This window comes from Phocoena sinus, chromosome 4 (assembly GCF_008692025.1).
Source record: "Phocoena sinus isolate mPhoSin1 chromosome 4, mPhoSin1.pri, whole genome shotgun sequence".
Classification (NCBI taxonomy): Eukaryota; Metazoa; Chordata; class Mammalia; order Artiodactyla; family Phocoenidae; genus Phocoena; species Phocoena sinus.
The window spans coordinates 2651661-2675139 of NC_045766.1; the positions used below are offsets into that span (position 1 = coordinate 2651661).

The window sequence follows — 23479 nt, forward strand, 5'->3', positions numbered from 1 at the left end:
GACTTCTCCTTCGTGGCAGAGGTTTCAGCAGAGCTATAAGTAGATATCTTTTTTTTTTTTTTTTTTGGCGGGGGGTGCTGGCTGTTTCCACCAGAAATTCCAGTTACATTCCAAAGTCCCCAAAGAGAGCTTGAGTCTGGCCGCTCTGCGGGCAGCTTGGCCAATTCGCCTCTGGGTCTGTTTCAACAGAATCCCTCCTTGGAGTGTCTGTCCTGTGCAACCCTCCTCCACAGGAGTCCCTGCTCAACATTCTCCGTATCATCTTTACTGGAATGGCGTGTCCAAAAATGTAGCTAGTGTGTTTGTATCCAAGTTGGTTATCGTGTCCAAGGGGGTAAGAATTTCCTGGGTTTGAGCCAGGATCAAAGAGATGGCGCGTGTTTGTCCTGTTCCGTTTGGGGTTTTGACTGCACGTGTCCTTGTTTTACAGCTGCATTCTTACTGGTGCAGAAAGAAATACTCATACCTGAAGCAGAAACTCCACATAGAGCTGTCCTTTCTGTATCTGTTTTCATTGCCCCTCTGCCTCCGGTCAGGAATCGAAGTCTTTTTTTCACGTTCTGCAGCTCTGTTGACTGTACGTGAATAATTGTGTAGACATGAGAAATGGATTAGAAACAAGCGTTAAGCCCCAAAGAAATACGATCTCTAATTAGAATTTCCTTAGCCTCTTTTAAAGTGAAAGAAGGATTGCTATACAGTACATTTGGGGACAGGGTGGTTCCACGGGCTGCCCTGAAAAAAATGTTACAGGAGAAACAAATACCCTTAAACCCTAGAATCACACTCAGTCCAGTGAGAGGCAGGCAGAAAAGGAGACCAAAAAAGGGAAGATTCGTGAGTCCCATTGCCGTGAACTTGAATATGAAATGATGGCACACTATCTCAACTTCTCTTTCTCAACCCTTCCTTCTCGCCTTCTCCCTCCCTTTGTCTCTTTCCCCTACTATTTCCCCTCTACCTCTCTCTCTCTCTCTCTCAGTCTTCCTCTTTCTTCCCCAGTCTCTCCCACCCCTACTCTTCCTCCCTAGTTGAATTTGTTTAATTTAAACACATATATGATCCGTCTGCCCAATGAACCAAGTGTTGTAGGCATCATGTCTTTACAATGTAATACTTAAGAGGTTAACGCAACTGCAGACTTTTCTGCAATGCTTGTGTAATTGTAAGGCTGCTGATGTAAATGTAGGATTTCAAATTGGGCATTGCCACCCATAGACTGTGAAGAGTCAACACCACTCCAGAAAATAATAGAACCATTTTTTAAAAATACAAAACCCGGGCTTCCCTGGTGGCGCAGTGGTTGGGAGTCCGCCTGCCAATGCAGGGGACGCGGGTTCGCGCCCCGCTCCAGGAGGATCCCATGTGCCGAGGAGCGGCTGGGCCCGTGGGCCATGGCCGCTGAGCCTGCGCGTCCGGAGCCTGTGCTCCGCAATGGGAGAGGCCGCAGCAGTGAGAAGCCCGCGTACCGCAAAAAAAAAAAAAAAAAAAAAAAAAATACAAAACCCATTTGTTGCATGAAAGTGCCTCTCGGCACCCAGAAATGCACAACAGTCGTTTGCGAACCAAGTCCAAGTGCAGACAAAGCATGAGCTGACTCTTCTTTCTTCTCCTTTCTGAGAATCAGGTACCTGTCCTGTCAAGGCATGTCCTTCCGAGATTGCATTGTATGCCCATCCTCAGGCACACACTGCCACTCCTCGAGATGAAAGCTAACAGCAAAAATCCAAGGTCTTATGAGAAACTGAAGTCAGGTGCCAGCAGGCTTGGGAAGGAATGTTGGAGCTGTTTATTTCCTGCCTATGGGGTTCACGTCCACCACCTCACATCCCTCCACAAAATCGTTTCCACAAACTCAAAGCTTTTCTCTCAGCTCCCAGCATTCAGGTGCATTCAGCCTGAGGTCCAGTTGCTTCCCGCTCTACCATCTGCTCTGGGCCAGCTTTTAGGACCCCCTTCCTTGTCCTGATACCACCCAGTGCTCACTTAGGCTCTGCATTCTCCCTTTTTCCACACCCTCATGGCCAGGGCGCTTCCGTGCGCTGTCCTTGGTACCAGGCTCATCTCAGCGCCCTCTCTACCAGCTCCGTTCTCCAGGAGACTCCCAGAGTGGTCGGTCACTCCACCCACCCCCGTTCCTTGTCTGCAGAAACTGCCCGCCACGCCATCCTGTCCTCTTCTCTGCGTGTCCCCCCGCTTCTCCCCCAGAGCCTCTGCTTCCGGTCACTCGGTGACAGTTCCTCCCTGCCCTCTCCACCCACCCTCAAACGTTCAGACCCTTTCCATGACCTGTTGGATCAAACACGAACTCCACCACCTCTTCCCTGCCCCAGAGAGTTCCGTCTGGATTCTGGTTTCGTGCTTCCTCCCATACGCTCTGTTCCAGAAATCTCAGCCGGCCTCCTCTCTCAGCCATACTGCCCCCCATCCCTGAACCAATGATACTTTTTTCCCAGCCACACCCCAGTGTGCGCCCTGCCCTTCTCAGCCTGCATCACTTCAGGTCACTGATTCAGCTCACAGCTCATCAGCCTTTTCTATTTAACCGGCACCCTATTCTCTCCAAAAGCCCTGCTCCTGACCAGCCCTGACTTCAAAGACAAGTATCCCTTGCGTAATATAACAGTGCTGAATCATTTGTGTAAATCCCCTCTTTTTTTTTTTTTTTTTTTTTTTTTTTGCGGTACGCGGGCTTCTCACTGTTGTGGCCTCTCCCGTTGCAGAGCACAGGCTCCGGACGCACAGGCTCCGCGGCCACAGCTCATGGGCCCAGCCGCTCCGCAGCATGTGGGATCTTCCCGGACCGGGGCACAAACCTGTCTCCCCTGCATCAGCAGGTGGACGCTCAACCACTGCGCCACCAGGGAAGCCCTTTGATTAAAATTTTGACTGGCTAGTTATACCAGTCTTTTCCCCATCTTAGTGATTTGCATCTTCAAGTGGTTTTAGCTCTAATTGTGGATTGAAAGGTTTTGTCAGGTCCTGAGGGTTGGAGTCTATGCGGACAGGGAGAAGGAAGGTTAGTTAGGGACTTCTTGTGTGTGAAAATGTATTATACCCAAGGTTAGCCCTAAAAATGAAATATTTTAGTTTCAGGAATTCTTGAGTCAGAGGAAATAAGGTAACACTTGCTTTGGCCCCCTTTTCTGCCCTAAGACTTCCAAGATGAAGGAAATCCAGAGTCCTTTGTCATCATGTCCTCTCCCCTTTTCTGGATTAACAACTCTGACCTGGTCCTCCTTCTGCTTCCCTTTCCCTTCTCTGCCCACACCCCGCAGAGCTCTAGAGTTTGAAGACTTGGAACTCGGGTATCTTCACCCCTCAGCCAGCCATAGGGCAAGGTATAGAGCAAAGATGCTCAGTGATGCCATGCGGGGAGAGCGGAGAGAAGAAATCTTTCTGAAGAAAGATTTCATGAATGGGAGCCTCTGGGTAGCTCTGCTGGGAATTTGCAGACAGCAGTGGAAGAACACCTTTAAGTTTATCACTGCTTCAAGTTTGAACCCCATTTCTTACACACTGGGCCATACATGGTTGTTAAGTAAATGGATGGATAGATGGATGGGTGGAAGGGTGGAAGGATGGATGGATGGATGGATGGATGGATGGACAGATGGACACATCTATGGACAGATGGATGGATGGATGGATGGATGGATGGATATAGTGTTTATCAGAGGGTTAAATATTAATGTGATGCAAAACGTTATCTAGTACCAAGAAGAGTCAGGATTAGTATCTTAGGAAAAAGCTAAGCAATGAACTGTTCAAGATTTTTTAACTATATAAAGAAATGACATCAGGAAGAAGGTGCCAGTGGGGAAAAAAGCTTAAATCAGAAGGGCCTGAGCTGTGGGATGATTTGAAGAAGTTCCGTTAAAATTAGAAAAAAGGGGAGACGCAAGAGGGAAGAGATATGGGAACATATGTATATGTATAACTGATTCACTTTGTTAGAAAGCAGAAACTAACACACCATTGTAAAGCAGTTATACTCCAATAAAGATGTTTAAAAAAATTGGAAAAAAAACTAAACTTGCTAATGGTTTAGCTTCCTTCAGGGTGTGAAAATATATTCTCATCCGATAGCCTGACCCAAACCACTCAGGGTCCTTAGCACTAACTTCACCATGAATCAGTACCTTTCTGAACTGCCCAAAGGATTCCCCACCACCAGTAACAAACACTGCTCCTTTTAGATGCCAGGACTGGTTGCGCTAGGCAAGTGGTCTGACACAGAAGGAAAGATTAGCCAGGTTGGAAATGGTCTCTGAGCCCAGCTCCTCTCCACTTCTGCTGGACTGACCTGCCTAGGCAGCTCCGTCTCCTTTACACCTGCCACCAAGATATGCCTTATGTTCTATTCCTAAGGCCTGTGTGTCTGCCAGCGGGACGAAGGAGGGCCCAGTGTTTCTTCTTCTAGGACCTGAGATGCTGTTATAATTCACTCAGAAGAGTTAAACCAGCCAGCCTTCTGATTTGACCCATTCATGGGAAACCAAGTGAATTGTGTTCAGTGCCAACCAAGAAGCCAAGCTTGCCCCCTGTTGCATGATTTCTAGCGCAAATGCACACAACTTTCCTTCCACATAGCAAGTCCCTCTGAGGATCAAATTTTTAAGAATTACTGTTACCGATGACACGGATAAACCTTGAAAACATTGTGCTAAGTGAAAAGCCAGTCACAAAAGAACACATATTGCACCATTCCATTTGTATGAAATGTTGAGAATAGGCAAATGTGTAGAAACAGAAAATAGATTAGTGGTTGCTTAGGGCAGAGCAGCTGGAGGAGGTGGGAGGGCCAGGGAGTGACTTCTAAAGGTACAAGTTTCCTTAGGGGGATGATAAAAATGTTCTAAAATTGATTGTGGTGATGATTTCACGACTCTGTGAATATATTAAAAGCCATTGAATTGTATGGTATGTGAATTAGGTCTTGATAAAGCTCCCAGCAAAAAAGGTAAAAAAATAATGTGAGTAATTTTTTATCATGTCAACTTATTTTACGTGCGGGGTAATACTTAGCAATTAATCAGACATTTCCAAGTGTCCACTAAAAACATCTCCGAGTCCTTTGTTGAACAAACAGATGGAGTTTGCTTTCATAATAATAGGCTGGATAAAGTGACAGCATGGTTTATTAGTCTAAGAAATAACGCATCTGAGAATATAAAAGCTGGGCAAAATACATCATCCTTGCGCTATCCCATGTAGTCATGGGCCTTACCTGTTTTCGGGCGTGATTAACCACGCTTCTTTAACAGTCACCTGGGACAGCTCGCAGATGCAATTCTCAGGTGAGCAGCCAGGCCTCCAGGATGTGCTTCTCGTATTTGTTTCCAGGCAGAGCACAATACTGACATTCAATGAGCGTGCACTCCTGGCAGCATGCATTTTCCGTGGCTGGGCGTATTGGCCGGCATGTGACTCATTTGGGGAGCATGAAAAAGCAAAAGGGTGGAGACCCTGAGACAGAAGAGCAAGCAGTGGTTAAGTTCTCTAGGAGAACTGGTTACCATGTGATGTTGTCATGTACATGCTGTAACCTTAAGAGAATCCCCACCTACCTGTTCACTATGTGTGGGATTTTACTCGCTGGTGACAGTTATTTAATGATGGATAATGGACTTAGGTATAATGATTGATGTATCATTGCTTGTGGTGACTGTTTTGGGTAAATAAGATGCTTCTGAGTTAATATTTTAGAGAAAAGAAAGAGATGGGTGGGGTGCACTAGTGAGATCATGTAAGCAACTGCTACCAACTTAAGTAGATGTTTCTGTAGACGTTTTGATGATTTAACTAAAGACATAGTTAATCACCTATCCATCCACCCACCAAGAAAATAATGTAGGAGAAATAAGAGAACAAAGCAAACCACCCTTCAGACTAGCAGTCAGAAAACAGAAGGAGGGACTTCCCTGGTGGCTCAGTGGTTAAGAATCCGCCTGCCAACGCAGGGGACACGGGTTCGAGGCCCGGTCCGGGAAGATCCCACATGCTGTGGAGCAACTAAGCCCGTGTGCCACAACTACTGAGCCTGAGCTCTAGAGCCCACGAGCCACAGCTACTGAGCCCCTGTGCCACAACTACTGAAGCCTGCGCACCTAGAGCCCGTGCTCTGCAACAAGAGAAGCCACCGCAATGAGAAGCCCGCACACCGCAACAGAGTAGCCCCGCCTGCCGCAACTAGAGAAGGCCCACGTGCAGCAATGAAGACCCAACGCAGACAAAAACAAATAATAAATAAATAAATTTATATTGAAAAGAAGAAAGCAGAAGGAGCCCATTCCACTCGTACATTGAATTATCACTTGATTCCAGGGTTCACAGGAACTTTAAAGGCCAAACAGTTCAACCATCTACATAAATTGTTGAGCTACAGAGAAGAGAAAACTTCAGTGTCCTACTGCCAACACCAAAGAGTAAAAGCAGGCTGGTAGTGGTGAGGTAGGGGGAGAGATGGCAAGCCTCCTGCTTCTTCCTAACTCTAGTGGATATTCTCCGGCCCTCCCAAGGCATGTCCCTCAAGCAACACAGTGTCCAACTGCAGTACAGTTTGTTCCCAAACATGAGATTAGAAGGAAAAGACCTGCAGTCCTCTCTCCCTTCTCTCTGCCATCTGCACCTGATACCAAGAACTCAAAAGTCTTTACTCTGCTCAACTGTACATAACCTCTAGGTGTAAGAGATCAAGATGTAGCTTTCCTATGCAGATGGTGAACAGGCACGTGAAAAGATGCTCAACATCACTAATCATTGGGGAAATGCAAATCAAAACCACAAGAAGACATCACCTCACACCCGTCAGAATGCCCATCATGAAAAGGAACACAAATAACAAATGCTGGTGAGGATGTAGAGAACAGGAAACATTTCTACACTGCTGGTGGGAATGTAAATTGGTACAACCATTATGGAGAACAGTATGGAGATCCCTTTAGAAAACTAAAAATAGAGCTACCATATGACCCATCAATTCCACTCCTGGGTATATACCAGAATAAAACAAAAACACTAATTCGAAAAGATACATGCACCACAGTGTTCATTGCAGCTCTATTTGCAATAGCCAGGACATCGAAGCAACCTAAGCGTCCATCAACAGATGAATGGGTGAAGAAGATGTAGTACGTATATACAATGGATTACTACTCAGCCGTAAAAAAGAATGAAAGTTTGCCATTTGTAACAACATGGATGGACTTGGAGGGCGTTATGCTAAGTGAAATAAGTCAGACAGAGAAAGACAAAAATTGTATGAGATCACTTACATGTGGAATCTAAAAAAATACAACAAAGTAGTGAATATAACAAAAAAGAAGCAGACTCAGATATAGAGAACAAACTAGTGGTTACCAGTAGGGAGAGGGAAGGGGGAGGGGCACGATGGAGGTCGGGGAGTAAGAGGAGCAAACTGTTAGGTATAAAATAAGTTACAGGGCTATATTGTACAGCATGGGGAATATAGCCAATATTTTATAACTATAAATGGAGTATAGCCTTTAAAAATTGTGGGGCTTCCCTGGTGGCACAGTGGTTGAGAGTCCACCTGCTGATGCCGGGGACACGGGTTCGTGCCCCGGTCTGGGAAGATCCCACATGCCGCGGAGCGGCTGGGCCCGTGAGCCATGGCCGCTGAGCCTGCGCATCCGGAGTCTGTGCTCCGCAACGGGAGAGGCCACAACGGTGAGAGGCCCGCGTACCGCAAAAAAAAAAAAAAAAAAAATTGTGAATCACTATATTGTACACCTGTAATTTATATAATATTGTACAGCAACTGTACTTCAATAAGAAAATTTAATTTAAAAAACTGTAGTTTCCTGACAACATGGATATGTATATTCCATCTGCCTTTAACAGGAGGTGCATACTTTAATCATTGGATTACTTTGTTATTTAAGTTACTCTGTGGGACTTCCCTGGTGGTCTAGTGGTTAAGACTCCGCACTTCCAAATCAGGGGGCACGGGTTCGATCCCTGGTAGGGGAACTAAGATACCACAGGCCACGTGGCGCAGCCAAAAAATAAAAAAAGTTTTTAATTAAAAAATAAATTAAAAATAAGTTACTTTGTGTTTTATGAGTATGTGTTTCAATGCACACACGAGCATAAGTGCACACACAGTCAAACATACCAATCTACGATGCAGAAACTAAAATGCTACAGTGGTTATCTCTGTGGTAGAAAGTTGATAGGTTAGTCTGTTTTTTGCTAATTTATGTCTTTCAGTTCTTCTACAATGAATTGTATTACTCATGTAATTTTTTTATTTCAAAACTCTGGACTTTATAAGGAACTAATATACACATTGTTTTTGATTCCTAAAGACTGACCACTGGAAAATGTTAGTTAGTTCCAGAGTATTTCTGACCATTTTCACTATGACTCTCCCCCCAGTTCTACATACTTGATAACTAGTTGGTGCTCTAGACACATAGCCCTGTTGGAACTTTTATGTTGTTTCTTTTTATGGATTTCTTTACTCCCAAAACTGTATTTGGAATAAATCAATGCCTCGTGAGTTTTCCTGTAGATTTTATTAGTATTCCTCCTTAAATTTGAGCGCCATCAGTTACCTAGCAGACAGTGGCATACCAGCTTGGGATTTGGGGTTTACGACCACGTAAAGAGGAGACCTAACCAGCAAGCAGAGACTCTTTTTGAGTGTAATGAAGAGTGGTTTTTATAGACCAAAGGAGACAGCTGAGCCAGGTGTATAAAATTCAGACTTCAAATCTCGCCTTTTTGGTGATGGCTCCTCAACCAAACTGGCCTGGACGTAGTGATTTTCATTTCTCTGCTGTGGGAGCATGGCATCTCCCTTAAACTGTCCTTAGCCCCGTGTCACTCTAGCAAACCCAGTGATGAGAGCCATCAAAGAAAGCGGGACCGAATCTAGTTGATTGGTGAGCGCGTGTGTCCCCAGATCACTAAGTCTTAGATGAGCTTGAATCTGGATGTCTTAGTGTTAATCTGAGTGGAATTTTGGGTGTTTTGTTTGTTTGTTTGTTTTTACCGAAGTTCAGACTTTCTAAGGCAGTTTTCATGAGGCTGGAAGTTTGGGCTCCTGTGTCTGCATTGTCACCTCTCTCAGAAACCCTTGCCGAGATCCTCAGCCTTCGCAGGCACACCTCCAGACTTCAGCTTGCCCGTCTGCACCGTCCGGATATAAGCCTCTTCCCTTGAGCTCTTCACCACTGGCTCACAGCAGCGATCTTAAGAAACTGTGATGCTCTCCATCAGAGGAAGCAGGTGCCAAACACTGGGGTTTCAGCGTGGACGATACGATCCCTGCCCTCTAGCTGGAACTCTAAAGCCTACAGTGAACCAGAGATCATGGTCTAAAGGGAGGAAAAAGTTCACAGGTTGTTAAGATGCAGACAAGAAAAGGGCTGCTGGGCTTCCCTGGTGGCGCAGTGGTTGAGAGTCCACCTGCCGATGCAGGGGACACGGGTTCGTGCCCCGGTCCGGGAAGATCCCACATGCCGCGGAGCGGCTGGGCCCGTGAGCCACGGCCGCTGAGCCTGCGCGTCCGGAGCCTGTGCTCCGCAATGGGAGAGGCCACAGCAGTGAGAGGCCCGCGTACCACGGAAAAAAAAAAAGAAAAGGGCTGCCACTGGGGCAGCACAAGGAGAAACGGAAGCACCCAACCTGGACGCGGGCTGGGGGTGGGTGGGAAGGCATCTCGGAGACTTTCTCCCTTGTGATTTGGACACTGCCCTGTCCCAGTACTGACCTCATTATATGCAGATGATCTGTTATTGTCTGTTTCCCCCAAAACACTGAGAGCTGCCCCAAGAATTAAGACTTAGTCATCTTTAGATCCTTGGCATGTTGTTGCCTGGCACATAGCACCCCCACATATATGTTTATCGAACGGAACCGTCCTCTTTTATCTCCTCGTTTCTTTGTTTCTTTAGTAAGAGCTTTATGGGGACATATTTCACATACTATAAAATTCACACATTTAAAGTGCACAAAATAGGTTCATTCAAAGCAATGGTTTTTCACTCAGTGGTTTTCAATATATTCCCAGAGTTGTACAACCTTCAGCACTATGAAATTCCAGAACATTTTCATTACCTTGAAAAGAAACTCTGTACCCTTTAGTGGTCATCCCCCATTCTCCCCTCCCTCCAGGCCTTGGCAACCACTAATCTAATTTCTGTCTCTAGGAATATGCCTATTCTAGATATTTCACACAAATGCAAGTATCTAGCTTCTTTCACTGCATGTTTTCAAGGTTCATCCTTGTTGTACCATGGAACAGTACTTCTTTCCTTTTCCTGGCTGAATAATACTCCATTGTACAAATATACCACATTCTGTTTATCCATTCATGATTTGATGGACATTTCAGTTGTTTCTACATTTTGAATTTTATGAATAATGTTGCGTTGAACCTTCATGTATGAGTTTTTGTATGGATACATGTTTTCACCTCTCTTGGGCATATACCTCAGAGTGGAATTGCTGGGTTGTATGTCACTTTGTGTTTAACCTTTTGAGGAACTGCCAGTGTTGTCTGGTTGTGCTATCATAATATCACAAGTTTGCAGAATCTTTTTCTTTAGATGGCCTTATTCATTCTACCTGAAGTTAACTGTCTATTTTTAGAAAAAGACCAACATAACTTATACTGGAGGGCTGGAAGTCAGGAGATCTGGATTTTAGTCTCTGCTGTTAATTTCTAGTGTGAGCCTGAGGACGGCCAAACCTCTGAAGGCCTGTTCACCTCAACACTACCTGCTCTTCCAGGACCTTTCCAGCTATAAAGTTTTCTGAATTTATTGCATGCTGCCTTGGTTCCAAAGTAGATCAAGTCCCCTAAGAACAAGTTCAGAAATAAGCCTTTCGAAAGAGGCTGTGTTATCCAGAGCACCCCAGGTGTCTCAAATCCCAGCCTCTCTGGATCTCTCCATATAAGCCCAGGCCCAGGGATTCTCAATTCTAGATGTACATTAGAATCACCCAGAGAGCTTTTAGGAAATTCAATGCCTATGTTTCCACACCCTAAAGCCATTGAAATAAGATTCTCTGAGGGGATTGGTCTCTCAGATTCAGTATTTTTAAACAGTTGATTCTAAAATTCAATAATTTTAAACAGGGTGATTCTCAGGTCTAATCATGAATCTATCGTTAGGAAGAAGAAAAGAAACTGTTTCCCCAGTTCAGTAATCTAAGTTAGTGATTGGGGTGTGAAAATGGGTACAAATCCTTTCAGGAGCAAAGAACAGGTTGCTCTTGAAAGATCTTATATTTTCTTCTTAATAATTACCCATAATGTTATGCATAATAAAAATGATAAATCCACTTAAAAATAAATTTTTTTAAAAAATCCAGGCCTCTCTGCCACATCCATGGGCTGCAGGAGCCTCCGGGCCTGTTCCCACCTGCACAGCAAGAGTGAGCAGACCTGTTTCTAAGGCATTCCGAAATCCCGGGCCTGTTAACTCTGTAAATGTGAACTGAGGTCCTGGGGAAATATAAGATACTGAGCAAGTGCATTAGGTCACTTTTTTAAATGTTTTCTTCTTCAATGTTTTCCTTACCTTGTATATTTAAAACTAAATGATCACAAGATGTAAACTGTAAAGCAAAAATTGTATTAAAATGTACAAAACAAGTCAGCCCTGCTTCCTCATCCACCTTCCTCCTCCGGGCTATGGTGTGTCTTTAACATGATATTGTTTTTTCACACGCTTCTTCTTTCCTTCTTCACAGGCTACATCCCCAGTTACTTAGACAAGGACGAGCTATGTGTCGTGTGTGGTGACAAAGCCACCGGCTACCACTACCGCTGCATCACGTGTGAAGGCTGCAAGGTAACTGCCCTGGGGCCAGTGAGCCCCGATCCAGCCCCTTCCAGGAGTCCTCCAGAATGCAACCTGAAGTTTAGGTTCCTATTAGAGCCAAATCCCGACATTCATGGCCTGTGTTCATCCTCTTCATTTTGGGGGGCATATTCAAGAACTGAATTTTTTTTTTTTCTCCAAATCAAAAATAACTAGATGAAGTTTTGTGACGGTGTGAGGTCTGCTGTTTTAGACAGGGAGAAAATTGATAAAATGTAAAGAAATTAATAAAAGCCTCCCTTTGAGTTTAAAAATGCATAGATGTTTTATAACATGCTATCATCCCATGAAATAACCATTTCTCCTCCTGTTTTATCTCCACTGTTTAAGGAGGCAGAGTTCACTCCAACCACAAGCTAGTTGCCAGTGTCAGTCTGAGAGAATTTGCTCACTTCTAAGGGTTCCATTAGGGAATATCTTTGAGGCTACTTAGGTTCAACTATATTCTGAAATGATCCGAACTGGCTTATGGCACAGCCTGCAGTAAGTAAATTCTGGTCGTCCATCAGCTAATTACACGCTCTCCAGACCCATCTTCAGGAAACACTTGACAAGAAGACACCAGTGATCAACAGTCAGTTTACCTCCTGAAAGTGAACCTGAATTTGCCTACTTACATTTTCATTATCAAAGTGAAGATGAGTTTCTGGCAAACACGTTTTGGTCCGACAGCCTAGCCTAGGAAATAAAGTCCACTGTAAAGGTAAACAAAGCTGAACCCAGTGCGTTCAGCTAATGTTTTATAAAGGAGGTAGTAAGTCAGAGAAAGGCTTTAATTTTTTGTTGAATGTTTTATTTACCTTCCGTATTTTAAACTAAATTATCAGAAGATATGAACCGTAGAGCAAAAATCGTATTGTTTATAAAACAAGTCCGTCTTTCCCCCTCCGTCACCCACCTCACTCCCTCCTCTCCTTTCCTCCCTCCTACTACCCTCTTTTCTCCTAACCTTTGACCTTACACCACCAAAATCAACACGTTAGGTCGGTTTCATACTAACCTGTCTCATTTCCCTGGTGGAAGATTTTCCATGCAAACTCCCTACTTTTTGTGCACGAAATGAGGAAACATGTAGCCTACTGATGTGTTGAGATGATCTATCCATTGAAAAGAGGTCATTTTTAAGACCTCAAGGCGAGACTTACTTTGGAATGGGATGTAATATGTTCTCATTCATCCAGGCCCCTTTGATATAGAACTTGTCACTTTTTAACAGAGACTGAGCTAAAGGTTGCTATTACGTCTGTGGAAGTAATGTCTTAAGGAGTTTAATGGCATTAATTACAAATAAGTTGCAGCTGTTTATTAACTGGGACACTTGCAGACTCTGTCTCTTGAAAGCCCAATTCTATCGGCTTGCTTTGAAAGGAATAAAACTACATGAGTTTAGATACTTTCTCTCATTCCAAAAGCTCGCTAATTCAAATGGGTCTTTCTTCTAAATTAGCCCCAATTCATAAGGCTTTTACCTACCTGATTATGCAGCGCTGAGATTCTCTCAAATCAGTTTTTAATGACAAATTTTGAATTCTGGGGGAGACTCTAATGACAATTCCATTTATTACTCAACTCCCAAAGTGACTCTAAAGACCAAACGTGCCTCACAGAGGACTTAATGATCGTTAGCGATTGACTTAAACAAAGGAGAGCCAAGCCTGTTAACCTATTAATACGTGTCTCTGACTCACGTATGTCTTCACGGTGATCAAGAAATCCACTGCCCTCTTCTCCCAAGATCACAGGATGCTTGGGGCCTGATTCAACTGAGGTTTACTTAAAAGAATCAATCACGTAGCAGAAAGCTAGATTTCTCAGCCCTGGTGCCTTTGTCTCGGATCAGAATCCTGTTTCCGGGATAGCCCCAATCATAAAATCAGAAAGTCTTCCTAGGGCGGTTACACAGATCATTTAATGCAAGGACAGAGTGTCTTGGAAAAAGACAAAAGAGGTGGTCAAATGAAACACAGTTTTGAAAAATGGCCAAAGATGAAAAATGTCCTGCTTCACATCTTGTTTACTCAAGCCTGTAATTTGCAAGTATTTCTACCCCATACTCGTAGCGTGTAGAGGGAGAATCTTTTTTGCCTGTTTCTGCCCTGAAGACAGTGGAAGTCTTTTGGAGATGTTTTGTCTGTTGTGATGGGCCAGTTTTCATGCATCTTTTGTAGAAAGAATGTTGATACTGCCCCGAGTAAATCACTTTTTAAAGAGAGACTCAAAGCTTTTTTAACAGTTGCCCGAATATTGAACTAGGAGGGTGACAGTTCCTTGGAGCACTGATGAGTGCATCATTTTGGACCACTAAGGAATGGATCCAGTTCTTCTCCAAATGCAGAAAAACGAGTCTGAGGTCGATTTATAAAGCAAAACCTCCGCTCACCCACAAATCATCGATGAAAGATATGTTCTTATTCAGTCCCTGGGACATCTCTTTTGTCAGCTCACTGCTAAAAAGAGCTTTTTATAAGTAGATTCTGTTAAGTATTTGCTATCCAAGTTCACATCCAAAAATTAATTTTTGTCCCTTTTTAAAATTAAGGGACCTACCATCTTTAACATTTACTCAAATAAAGTGGTCCCTTCATGTGGGAAAATATGCTTTTAGCATAGCTTAGGGAAGGCCAACATCTTAAAAGGGATTTGGTCCATGAAGTGTCCGAGAAGAGTCAGCAAGGTAACCCACAGAAAAGATGGCACTGTGAATAGCAAAGCCTGCTACCTCAACATTTTTTCCAAATAAGCCAAGTATAAGTTATTTCATTCATTCCTTGTAAAAGCTCAGAGTAGCCTTTTTGGAGAAATGAACGTTACCTCTGCATCTGGTATATCACCTGTTCCCACCTTCCTGTTGTCTTACTCCCCAGTAGGCTCCCGCCACCCAGAACACAAGCCAGCGTGAGCAGATGGGGGAGAAAAGGTCTCCCAACTCCACAGTAATGATTTCCCATCTTCAGAGCAGCAGTCAGCACGCTCGCTGGAGGCCCCGGACTTAGGTCGCTTTGCATCCTCCAGAAAGAGGGTGCTAGACAGTACCCCCTCCTCCCTGTCTGTGACATATGTCTCCTTGCTAGAATCTCTGAGTTTTTTCTGTCTTTCAAGCAAGTGTAACCCTTGAAGGGTGGATTGGAGGGAGGGGGAGGGGGTAGAGGAGCGGGGACAGCTTGTTTTTCGTTCTGTGCGGGCCCTGACATCCAAGCTTTGGCAGGACCGCCCACCTTGAACACCCGGGAAACACGTGTCAGCAGCTGCCCCGTGTGTGCTTTAGGGAATCTTAGGACAGTTCATCGATGTCATTCAGACTAATGGACTCAGTGTTTAAGGATGCAAAGCCAAATACAATATGACAGTTCTTCTGTTAGGAATTGGGCAATAGTAACATCAGGGGGTGGCAAACATGCCCCGAAACCAAGTCCGTGAGTTTCAGTTACTGCTGTCATTTTTCCATTTTATTCCGCTATGCCCAGTAGAAAATCCTACCTTGGACCTTTTCATTACAAGGAAGAGCTCCTGTGTCTGAGTGAGGAATATGCAAGTGGTATAAGTGCATAAAGCCAGGGCAAGTTAAATGGGATAATTACAATTTGGGTTAGCCTGGATGAACTGGCATTTCCATCCAATTTATGCAACAAAGTTGGAGGTCCCTTTAAGGTTTAGTGGACAACATCCTTCAAAATTTGTTGTGCCTTGCTATTCTACTAAACCATAAAACGATGTGGTTATTTTGAGGGGTGGGTGAGAGGGGACTGTTTATAATATGGTCATCTAAAACGTTTAAATAATACAGTAAAATTGGACTCAATCTATATCATGTAAGCCAACTCCTGGGCCCCAGGCCGAGTTCCAGCATGTACTTGCCATGTGATTTGGGGCAAGTGATTTAACCTGTCTAAGGCTTAGCTTTCTAATCCCCACAGTGGAGATATTAAGCATACTGACCTCAGAAGGCTGTGGGAGAGACAGAGGCCCTGGCACTTGTCTGCAGCACTTTGCAATGCGCCCCTCACGATACATGCTTTCTGCAGTTATAAATTCCTACCAGACCTGAGTATCATGTCCAGAAATGTTCTCATATGACACAGCCTTGAGGATGTTATGTAAGTCACCAAAGCCTGTATTCTCAGGTGGCCCTCTCCCATGCCTTGAGAGAAGAAGAAACATTGAACTTTAGGGCGCATGTCTACAGATATTGGAGAAAAAGGGTGCTAGGAAAGGAAAACTCCAGGGCCATGAGCTATGGGAAAAATTTGATAAAGAACTTGGAATTTTCTCCTCCCCAAGGACTGTTGTTTCAAGGGCTCTCTGAGCTGGTCATGGGCATCTCAAGAGTCGAAAACCAGAATTAAACCAAATCTCTATAGACAATTAATGCATCCCTTTAAATAATAAATGATTAAATTAATTAATTAATAAAGCATCACAAGTATCCAGCTCTTATTTCTCCGGTATAACGTGTAGCAAACCTCTTCAGAGCTTCATTTAGCAACACAATTATGGCATGAAATAATATAATTTATTTATATGACTCATCGTTTAGAAGACATAAACGTGAACATGAGATTTTCCCATTAGCCTTGAGGAAATGCCAAAAAGATAAGAAGAGACTCTGTAGCCTCTGACATCTCCCTCAGATTTAGAATTATTTAGATTCACTTTGGGCCAACTGCCCTATATTTGAATAGGTCGAGCTAAAGGCCCGTACAGAGGTAAGGTCTAAAACCATCCATCACAGTCAGGAAGATACAAAATACTGGAGTCACTTATTTCTCGAAAATATGAAATGGTTGTCCTGGGTCTTTCTTTTTCATGTAGGGTTTCTTTAGAAGAACCATTCAGAAAAATCTCCATCCATCCTATTCCTGTAAATATGAAGGAAAATGTGTCATAGACAAAGTTACAAGAAATCAGTGCCAGGAATGTCGCTTTAAAAAATGCATCTACGTTGGCATGGCAACAGATTGTAAGTAACCTTCTTCCTTTGCTTCATATTCAAGGAGTGTTGACTGGGGGAAAGGTTGGCTCAAGGAAATCACCCAGGCAGGAGAGAAAGCAGGAACGCATGTGGACAGAGGGAGAGCACGCAGCATTCTCAGGGACCCTCACTCCCAGCCATAGCTGGGAGGTTTCCATCCTACCCTCCCCATCAACTCCTGACTCCGAAGGCATCCAGGCGATGGGTGAGAGACAGAGGTTAAACTGTCCCCATCATGCTTGCAGGACAGTCAGCAGTGCTCTGTCTACACAGAGGTTCCAGATGAGAGGTCTGTCCTTCCACCTGGATAAAGTGTAATTTTCCACACAACATTCATGTGGTGAGAAGCACAAGGACTAATATTTTTTCTAAAGCAGAGACAGGAATTTATTCTGTGGACATTTTTGGAGTCAGGGTACTGGTAGAAAACATCGTGTTCAGAAATTTCTAAAGAATGTGAACTTGAGTGCTATTGCATGACTCATTCTGCAGTTGGTTTTTTTGTTATATTTTTAGCCATAAAAACATTCCAAGCTGAAGTCATCCTACCCAGTTTTCAGAGTGCCACAGCATATGGTGGTGAGATTAGCCGTTGGGGTCTCTTCTCCCCACACTGTGCAAGGGATTTACACCAGTCACTTTAATTAATCTAATTATGAAATGAGAATCGTGTCATTCACAACATGTGGCCTCCCTTTTGCCAGGCATCAGGGTTTCTGGTTTCCACTGGCATAAATTTTTTTGCACATCAATGAAGGAGTCCTACTTTCAGTTTAAAGTAAAAGAAAGAAAAGAAAAAAGGAAAGAAAAAAGAATGCAATGAGGATTTTTCCTTGTGAAGAGGAAATAGTCACAGCTGCATTTATGCGACAAACAGGGTTCTCTCAGCTAGAACGACAACAAAAAATCTCTGGAACGTCCTGGTTTGCCCATTAAAGAAGACAGAAAGAAGAATCTTTTTTTAAAAAAAAAAAAAGAGGAGGGTTGTGTCTGGGCATGAGGCTGGAAACCCTGGTTTAATCCTTCACCTCTGGCTGAGTTATTTGTCTTGATCTTTGAAAGGCTTTTAGCTGTTGCCAACAAAATGCCTGCTAAGGTTCTATGGAAATGAGTGACCTGTTGAATGTCCATTGCACTGTTTTATTAAGAAGTTAAAGAGATGAATGTTGATGAAGTTTAAAAACTCAGTGTTGATCTACACGGGGTGGAAATTTGAGTGCACCTTGCTTGCTTTTTATAGCAAGAGCTCAGGTTTTATAATCAGAAAAGCTGTTGGAGTCCCAGGCCTGCCACTTACTAGCTGTGTGCCCATCGGACTTAACTCCCGGTTTCCTTGTGTGAAGGTATCGCCAGCCCCACAGGTGGTTTTCAGGAGTAAATTAGATAACGCACATCCAATGCCACGATCCCTGGCACCAGGGAAGCATTTGGGGAGTGAGGTTATGCGTGTAGCGCATTCCTCGTCTCCCTTAAGGAGTGAATCATGATGACGTCACAGGGCTCACCCATCCACCCACATGTCTAAGTGCTCCCCTGACTCTGATGACCCAATCACATCTCCACGATTGGGGTTTCATTCTTCTGTTTGTGGATTTGCCAGGCACCTCTGGTTCTCTTCCTCTGCTCCGTTTGCTTTTTTTTCTTTCCCTACCAGGTCGCGGCTTCCTCAAGAAACGGCCCTAGGACAGTGATATTGTAGGACCACAGTCAGGGGTCCTGGGTCTTGCCTTGCCTCTGCCATGAACTTGCTGTGTGACTTTAAGGAAGTCATGATCTCCCTCCTCCTCTGTGAAGGAGGGCGTTGCACTAGATGAGAGCTGAGGACCCTCCATTGGTAAAACCCTATGACTCTGTAGTACAAAACCTGAGTCTTTCCATGCCACTGAGGGCTACTGAGAGTCTGGTGAAATGGTTTCGTTTTGGAAATTAACCACAGAAATATAGGTTTCTTGTTACCTGCCCTTCTTATTTCCTTTTGCATAAAAGTCGTGGCTCTACTTCCTGAGCATGTATAGTGCATTATCACACTGATACCCTGCAAAGCAGGTATTATTGATCCGATTTTTTTTAAGATTTTTTTTTTGATGTAGATCATTTTAAAAGTCTTTATTGAATTTGTTACAATATTGCTTCTGTTTTACGTTTTGGATTTTGGGCCGCGAGGCATGTGGGATCTTAGCTCCCCAACCAGGGATGGAACCCGCAACCTCTGCATTGGAAAGAGAAGTCTTAACCACTAGACTGCCAGGGAAATCCCTTGATCGGATTTTATATGGGAAGAAATGAAAACTCAGAGAGCCTCAGTAACCTTCCAAAGGTCACACAGCTAGAATGTGGTAATATAGGGATTCAAACCCGAGTCTTTCTAGATTCCAAAGCCTGGGCTCTTTAATCACCTTTGAGCGTTGACCAGGTAGCGAGGAATGCAAAGTGAGTGCCTGTGAGGCCTGAGCTAGACCCCGCCATACTCCAATCAGCCTTCAGGAAACGAATGAAGAGTTAGACTCCTTTTTCCTTTGAGGAAGGGATCGCCAGCCTCTGTTTACTGCACAAGAACTTTCTGAACCTGCAGTTCTTCTTAGTAAGAGCCATTTGCGGGGCGGAGGGATGGAACAGAAACCCCAAGAGTGAATTCAGATGATTGGCTAGACAGACACACCTGTGAACCTATAGGTAGGATGGGCTTTACCTGTCTCTGGTTCATTCTTATCTAGGGCCCCCCCCACCCCTGTGGGGCTGAGATGCCCAGTGTCCAGCCCCCATCCCCCCACCCCGCCCCCATCTTTGTTCTAGAAAGCTGGCTAGGCATCCGGAGTTTGGTGCTGGGGCTAGTGGTGGAAGATGGCTGTCGTCCATAGCACTTTGCTGCCAAGGGAGAAATGGCCCAGGGTAACCCCCGCAGGCCCCCTGAGCGGGCTATGCAGCAGCCCGAGCCGCCGCGGGTCTGCCAGGTGTCTGGGGAGTGTCTGTTCTGTGTCCCTCCCTGCCCCCAGTGGTCCTGGACGACAGCAAGCGTCTGGCCAAGAGGAAGCTGATCGAGGAGAACCGGGAGAAAAGGCGGCGGGAGGAGCTGCAGAGATCCATCGGTCACAAGCCCGAGCCCACCGACCAGGAGTGGGAGCTCATCAAGACCGTCACCGAGGCCCACGTGGCCACCAACGCCCAAGGCAGCCACTGGAAGCAGAAGCGGAAGTTCCTGGTAAGGCCCCGCCCCTTCCGCTTCCACTTCCACCTCTGCGCGATCCGTTTGGTCCTCAGAATCCAGGATGCTGGTGTCCTCGCTGCATCTGATTGACCGGAGTAGAGTGCAGAGGCGGGATATAAACCCAGGTCTGTCTGACCTTCTCCTGCCTGTGAGTCACTGAATTCTAATGCACTTACCTCTTTGCTTTTGCTGTAAGGGCAGCCCTGGATCAACTAATTAGCAAAATTCTTTACCTGCTAGCTTTCCCTTTTTATACCTATTTCTTCCTTCAGATGCCCATTTATATGCATACCTAGTCCCCTAAACTCACTCCAAAATATCCCCTTTAGAATCACCCCTAGAACGAAGTGACTCATATCTCATATTTTTATGCCAACAGCAGTCAAAATGTTGAGTTTAAAATAAATTATCTCGCGTCCAGGAGGACAGTGGGAATGGGGAGAAGGGATGGGGGAGGGGAGTGTAAAGAAAAGCAGGCCTTTCCAGACCCTTGGAATAGCAATGTTTGATGTTTTTATAAAAACTAACCATCGTGAAAGTCCTTCGTTCTATTTCTTCTTTCTTTGGACTTCACAACGCTTTGGGGTAGGTAGGCTGGAATCACTATCCGCGTTTTATAGGTACACAAACCAAGCCTTCAGTGTCTCGCCCGAAGGTCACAATGCCAGAAAGTGTCTGGGCCAGGCCCAAAGGCCAGCTCACGTCTGTTGTCCCCAGTTCCCAGATGGACCACCCGTCCCACCACCAGCTGGTGTTTGGCCGTCTCGGAGACTGACCCAGCTCTTAGTTTATGACATGAAGCTTTATGAGGACCTCACTCGGTTCCCAGCATCGGATATTCTGTGGGTCTGTTTGTATCTCCCGGGTAGGTGAGGGCACTCCTCATCTGAACAAAGAGATATAGGCTGTCATTGTCTTCACGCCTCAACATCACCACTATAATGGGCTAGCTTTTGGTTTGGCTTGGTTTGGTTGGTTTCATGAAGACGGTATAACAACAACCTTAAAGGAAATTTTTGGAAAGGAAACGCTTACCCATAATCCACCTGCCCTCCAATAATTACCTTCATTGTTGTTATCGAGCAGCTTCTAACACACTTTGTTGATGGCAGCCACTAACAGTTAAGTTAGGAGACACTTGGATGGCCCTGGCCAAGTGACAGGTACCAGTGTAAGTGCTTTCCAGATATTAACTCCCTATGTCAACCAACCTATGTAGGTAGATGTGGTTAATATCTCCATTTTACAAACGGAGACAAAGAAGTTAAGGAGATTTACCCTCAATCCCCCAGCTAGTAAGCAGTGGTGATGGACACAGCCCAGCTCCAGGATCCATGCTCTTAACCACCACACTATGCAACATGGTTGAAACGTGTGGTATCTTTTCACCAGGGTGACTTCCAATAAATTCTCTCCTCCCTGTCTTCACGGCCCATTCTCTCCCATGGAGAGGCGGAGTGTACCCCTCTCTTCCCTTGAGGCTGGGCTGGGCTGTGATTCCTTGAAGCAATGGATTTGGGCAGAGCGACTTCTAAGGCTGAGTTATAAGAAGGCTTGCAGTTCCGCACTGGTTATGTTGGAGAGGGGCGCCATCTGGTCTCTCTGAGGGAAGCCAACTGCCATGTAAAAAAAAGTCCAACTACCTTGAGACCACCATGCTGTGAGGAAGCTCAAGCCAGCCATTTGGAGAGATTCCCAACCAGCCCAGGCACCAGAAATGTGAGTAAGAAAGCCTGCAGGTGACACCAGACTCTGCTGCCATTTCATGAGGGACCCCAAGTGAGAAGCACCCAGCTGAGCCCATCAATCCACAGAACTCGGAGAGAGAGTGAAAATTTGTTGTTTTCAGCCACTAAGTTTTGGGGAGGTTTGTTACACAGCAGTAGATAACCAGAATAGAGCCCAGTAAATATCTGTGTCACAAACCATCCAGTTCCATGGGTCCATCCTCAGAAACAGCACAACTAAGCCCTGTGTCTTAGCCACTTGACACATTTACGCACATCCCCTGCAGCAGGGTGACTCTGACTGAGTATTTATGCTCAGGAGAAAAAGTTCACGCTTTTGAGGGGTGAATTATTCCCGCAAGGACATTAAGAATCCTTCATTAGGGACTTTCCTGGTAGTACAGCTGTTAAGACTTCACCTTCCAAAGCAGGGGGTGCGGGTTCAATCCCTGGTTGGGGAGCTAAGATCCCACATGCCCCCCGGCCAAAACACCAAAACATAAAACAGAAACAATATTGTAACCAATTCAATGAAGTCTTTAAAAATGGTCCACATCAAAAAAATCTCTAAGAAACAAAAAAGAACAATCCTTCATTAAAGACAGCTTTGCTACATAGTATCCATGTGCTGAACTGGCTTCTGCACATTCAGATTTGCATTTCTTGTGTGGCCAATACCACTTTTTTTGCTTACAACACTGCTATGTATATTACTTCATTTATTTTTATGTGATGATTGCCCATCTTGTTCTGGAAAAGAATTTGAGGAGGCCTATTATGTTAATAATAGTGTGGCAATGTCATAAGGGATTAAAAATTATACGTTGTCATAAAAGCTAGAAGTATTCATTTATCTGGAATGGGTAAGTAACTTACTTCCCAAAAGGAGCTTCTTCATCGTTTTTTACCCGAAGACCAGGACTCAAGTCATAAACAGAGGTGGGTGGTTGGACCAGGGTTTCAAATCGATACGCCTGTGAAAATGAGTCATTGGCAAGTAAGGAACTTTTGCAAAAGCCATGCAGATTTTCACAGTAATTCTAAAGCCACTCTTTAAAACTACTTCCAAAAACATTTAAGTCATTCTCCAATCCACTCAAATCTCTGATGGTGCAGAAGTACCGATTCGTGTGTGGTGGCAGTGATGATGAAAAGTAGATGTGGACTGAGAGGGGGGCAAGAGGCCGGTGGTGGTGAACAAGGGAAAGCAGAGTCTCTCCACCAAGGCAGCTCACATCTGCGCTCCCAGATGTGGAAGACACTGGATTGGGGTAAACTCCGTACAGCGACAGTATTGTTTATTGAACGCTGTGTTGTTTTGACCCGCCAGAGTTCTTGGACTCCCTAATCAATAGAAATTGATCAGAGGCCAGATAAGGAATTCAGGCAAGGCTTTCTTGGGGTCCCTGCTGCAGCAGGAGGGAGCAAGAACAAGTAGCAGTTGCCCTTGCTAGTTCCCTGGGAGGAGGGGGGGGGTGAGCTGGTTCCTTATATGTGGGGAGGGGAGGGGCGGGGCCAGGGGTGGGGCCAGAGGGATGTCCTAGGTGGTCTGCCTACCCCTTGGTGGTGCTGAGTGCCAGGAGCATGCCCCGGCTCTTCAGAAGTGGCAGGTGGGTTTTTTTTTTTTGGTCTTTTTGTTTCATCTTGTCCATTATTTGCCCCAACTGCACATGTACGCAGTTATTTTTAGTCCCTTATAGTTTCTTTGTATTTTCTT

The 23479-nt window shown here is 44.8% G+C and overlaps 1 protein-coding gene across 7 annotated transcripts in view; it reads left to right on the plus strand.

Moving 5' to 3' along the window:
• THRB (thyroid hormone receptor beta) overlaps positions 1-23479 on the plus strand; it is a 396926-nt gene that overhangs the window by 358069 nt on the left and 15378 nt on the right. For all 7 annotated transcript variants that reach the window (XM_032630404.1, XM_032630405.1, XM_032630402.1 and 4 more), the window contains 3 exons: positions 11731-11831; positions 16671-16818; positions 19824-20029. In XM_032630404.1, the coding sequence (XP_032486295.1) occupies positions 11731-11831; positions 16671-16818; positions 19824-20029 (455 nt within the window). The remainder of the gene's footprint in view (positions 1-11730; positions 11832-16670; positions 16819-19823; positions 20030-23479) is intronic.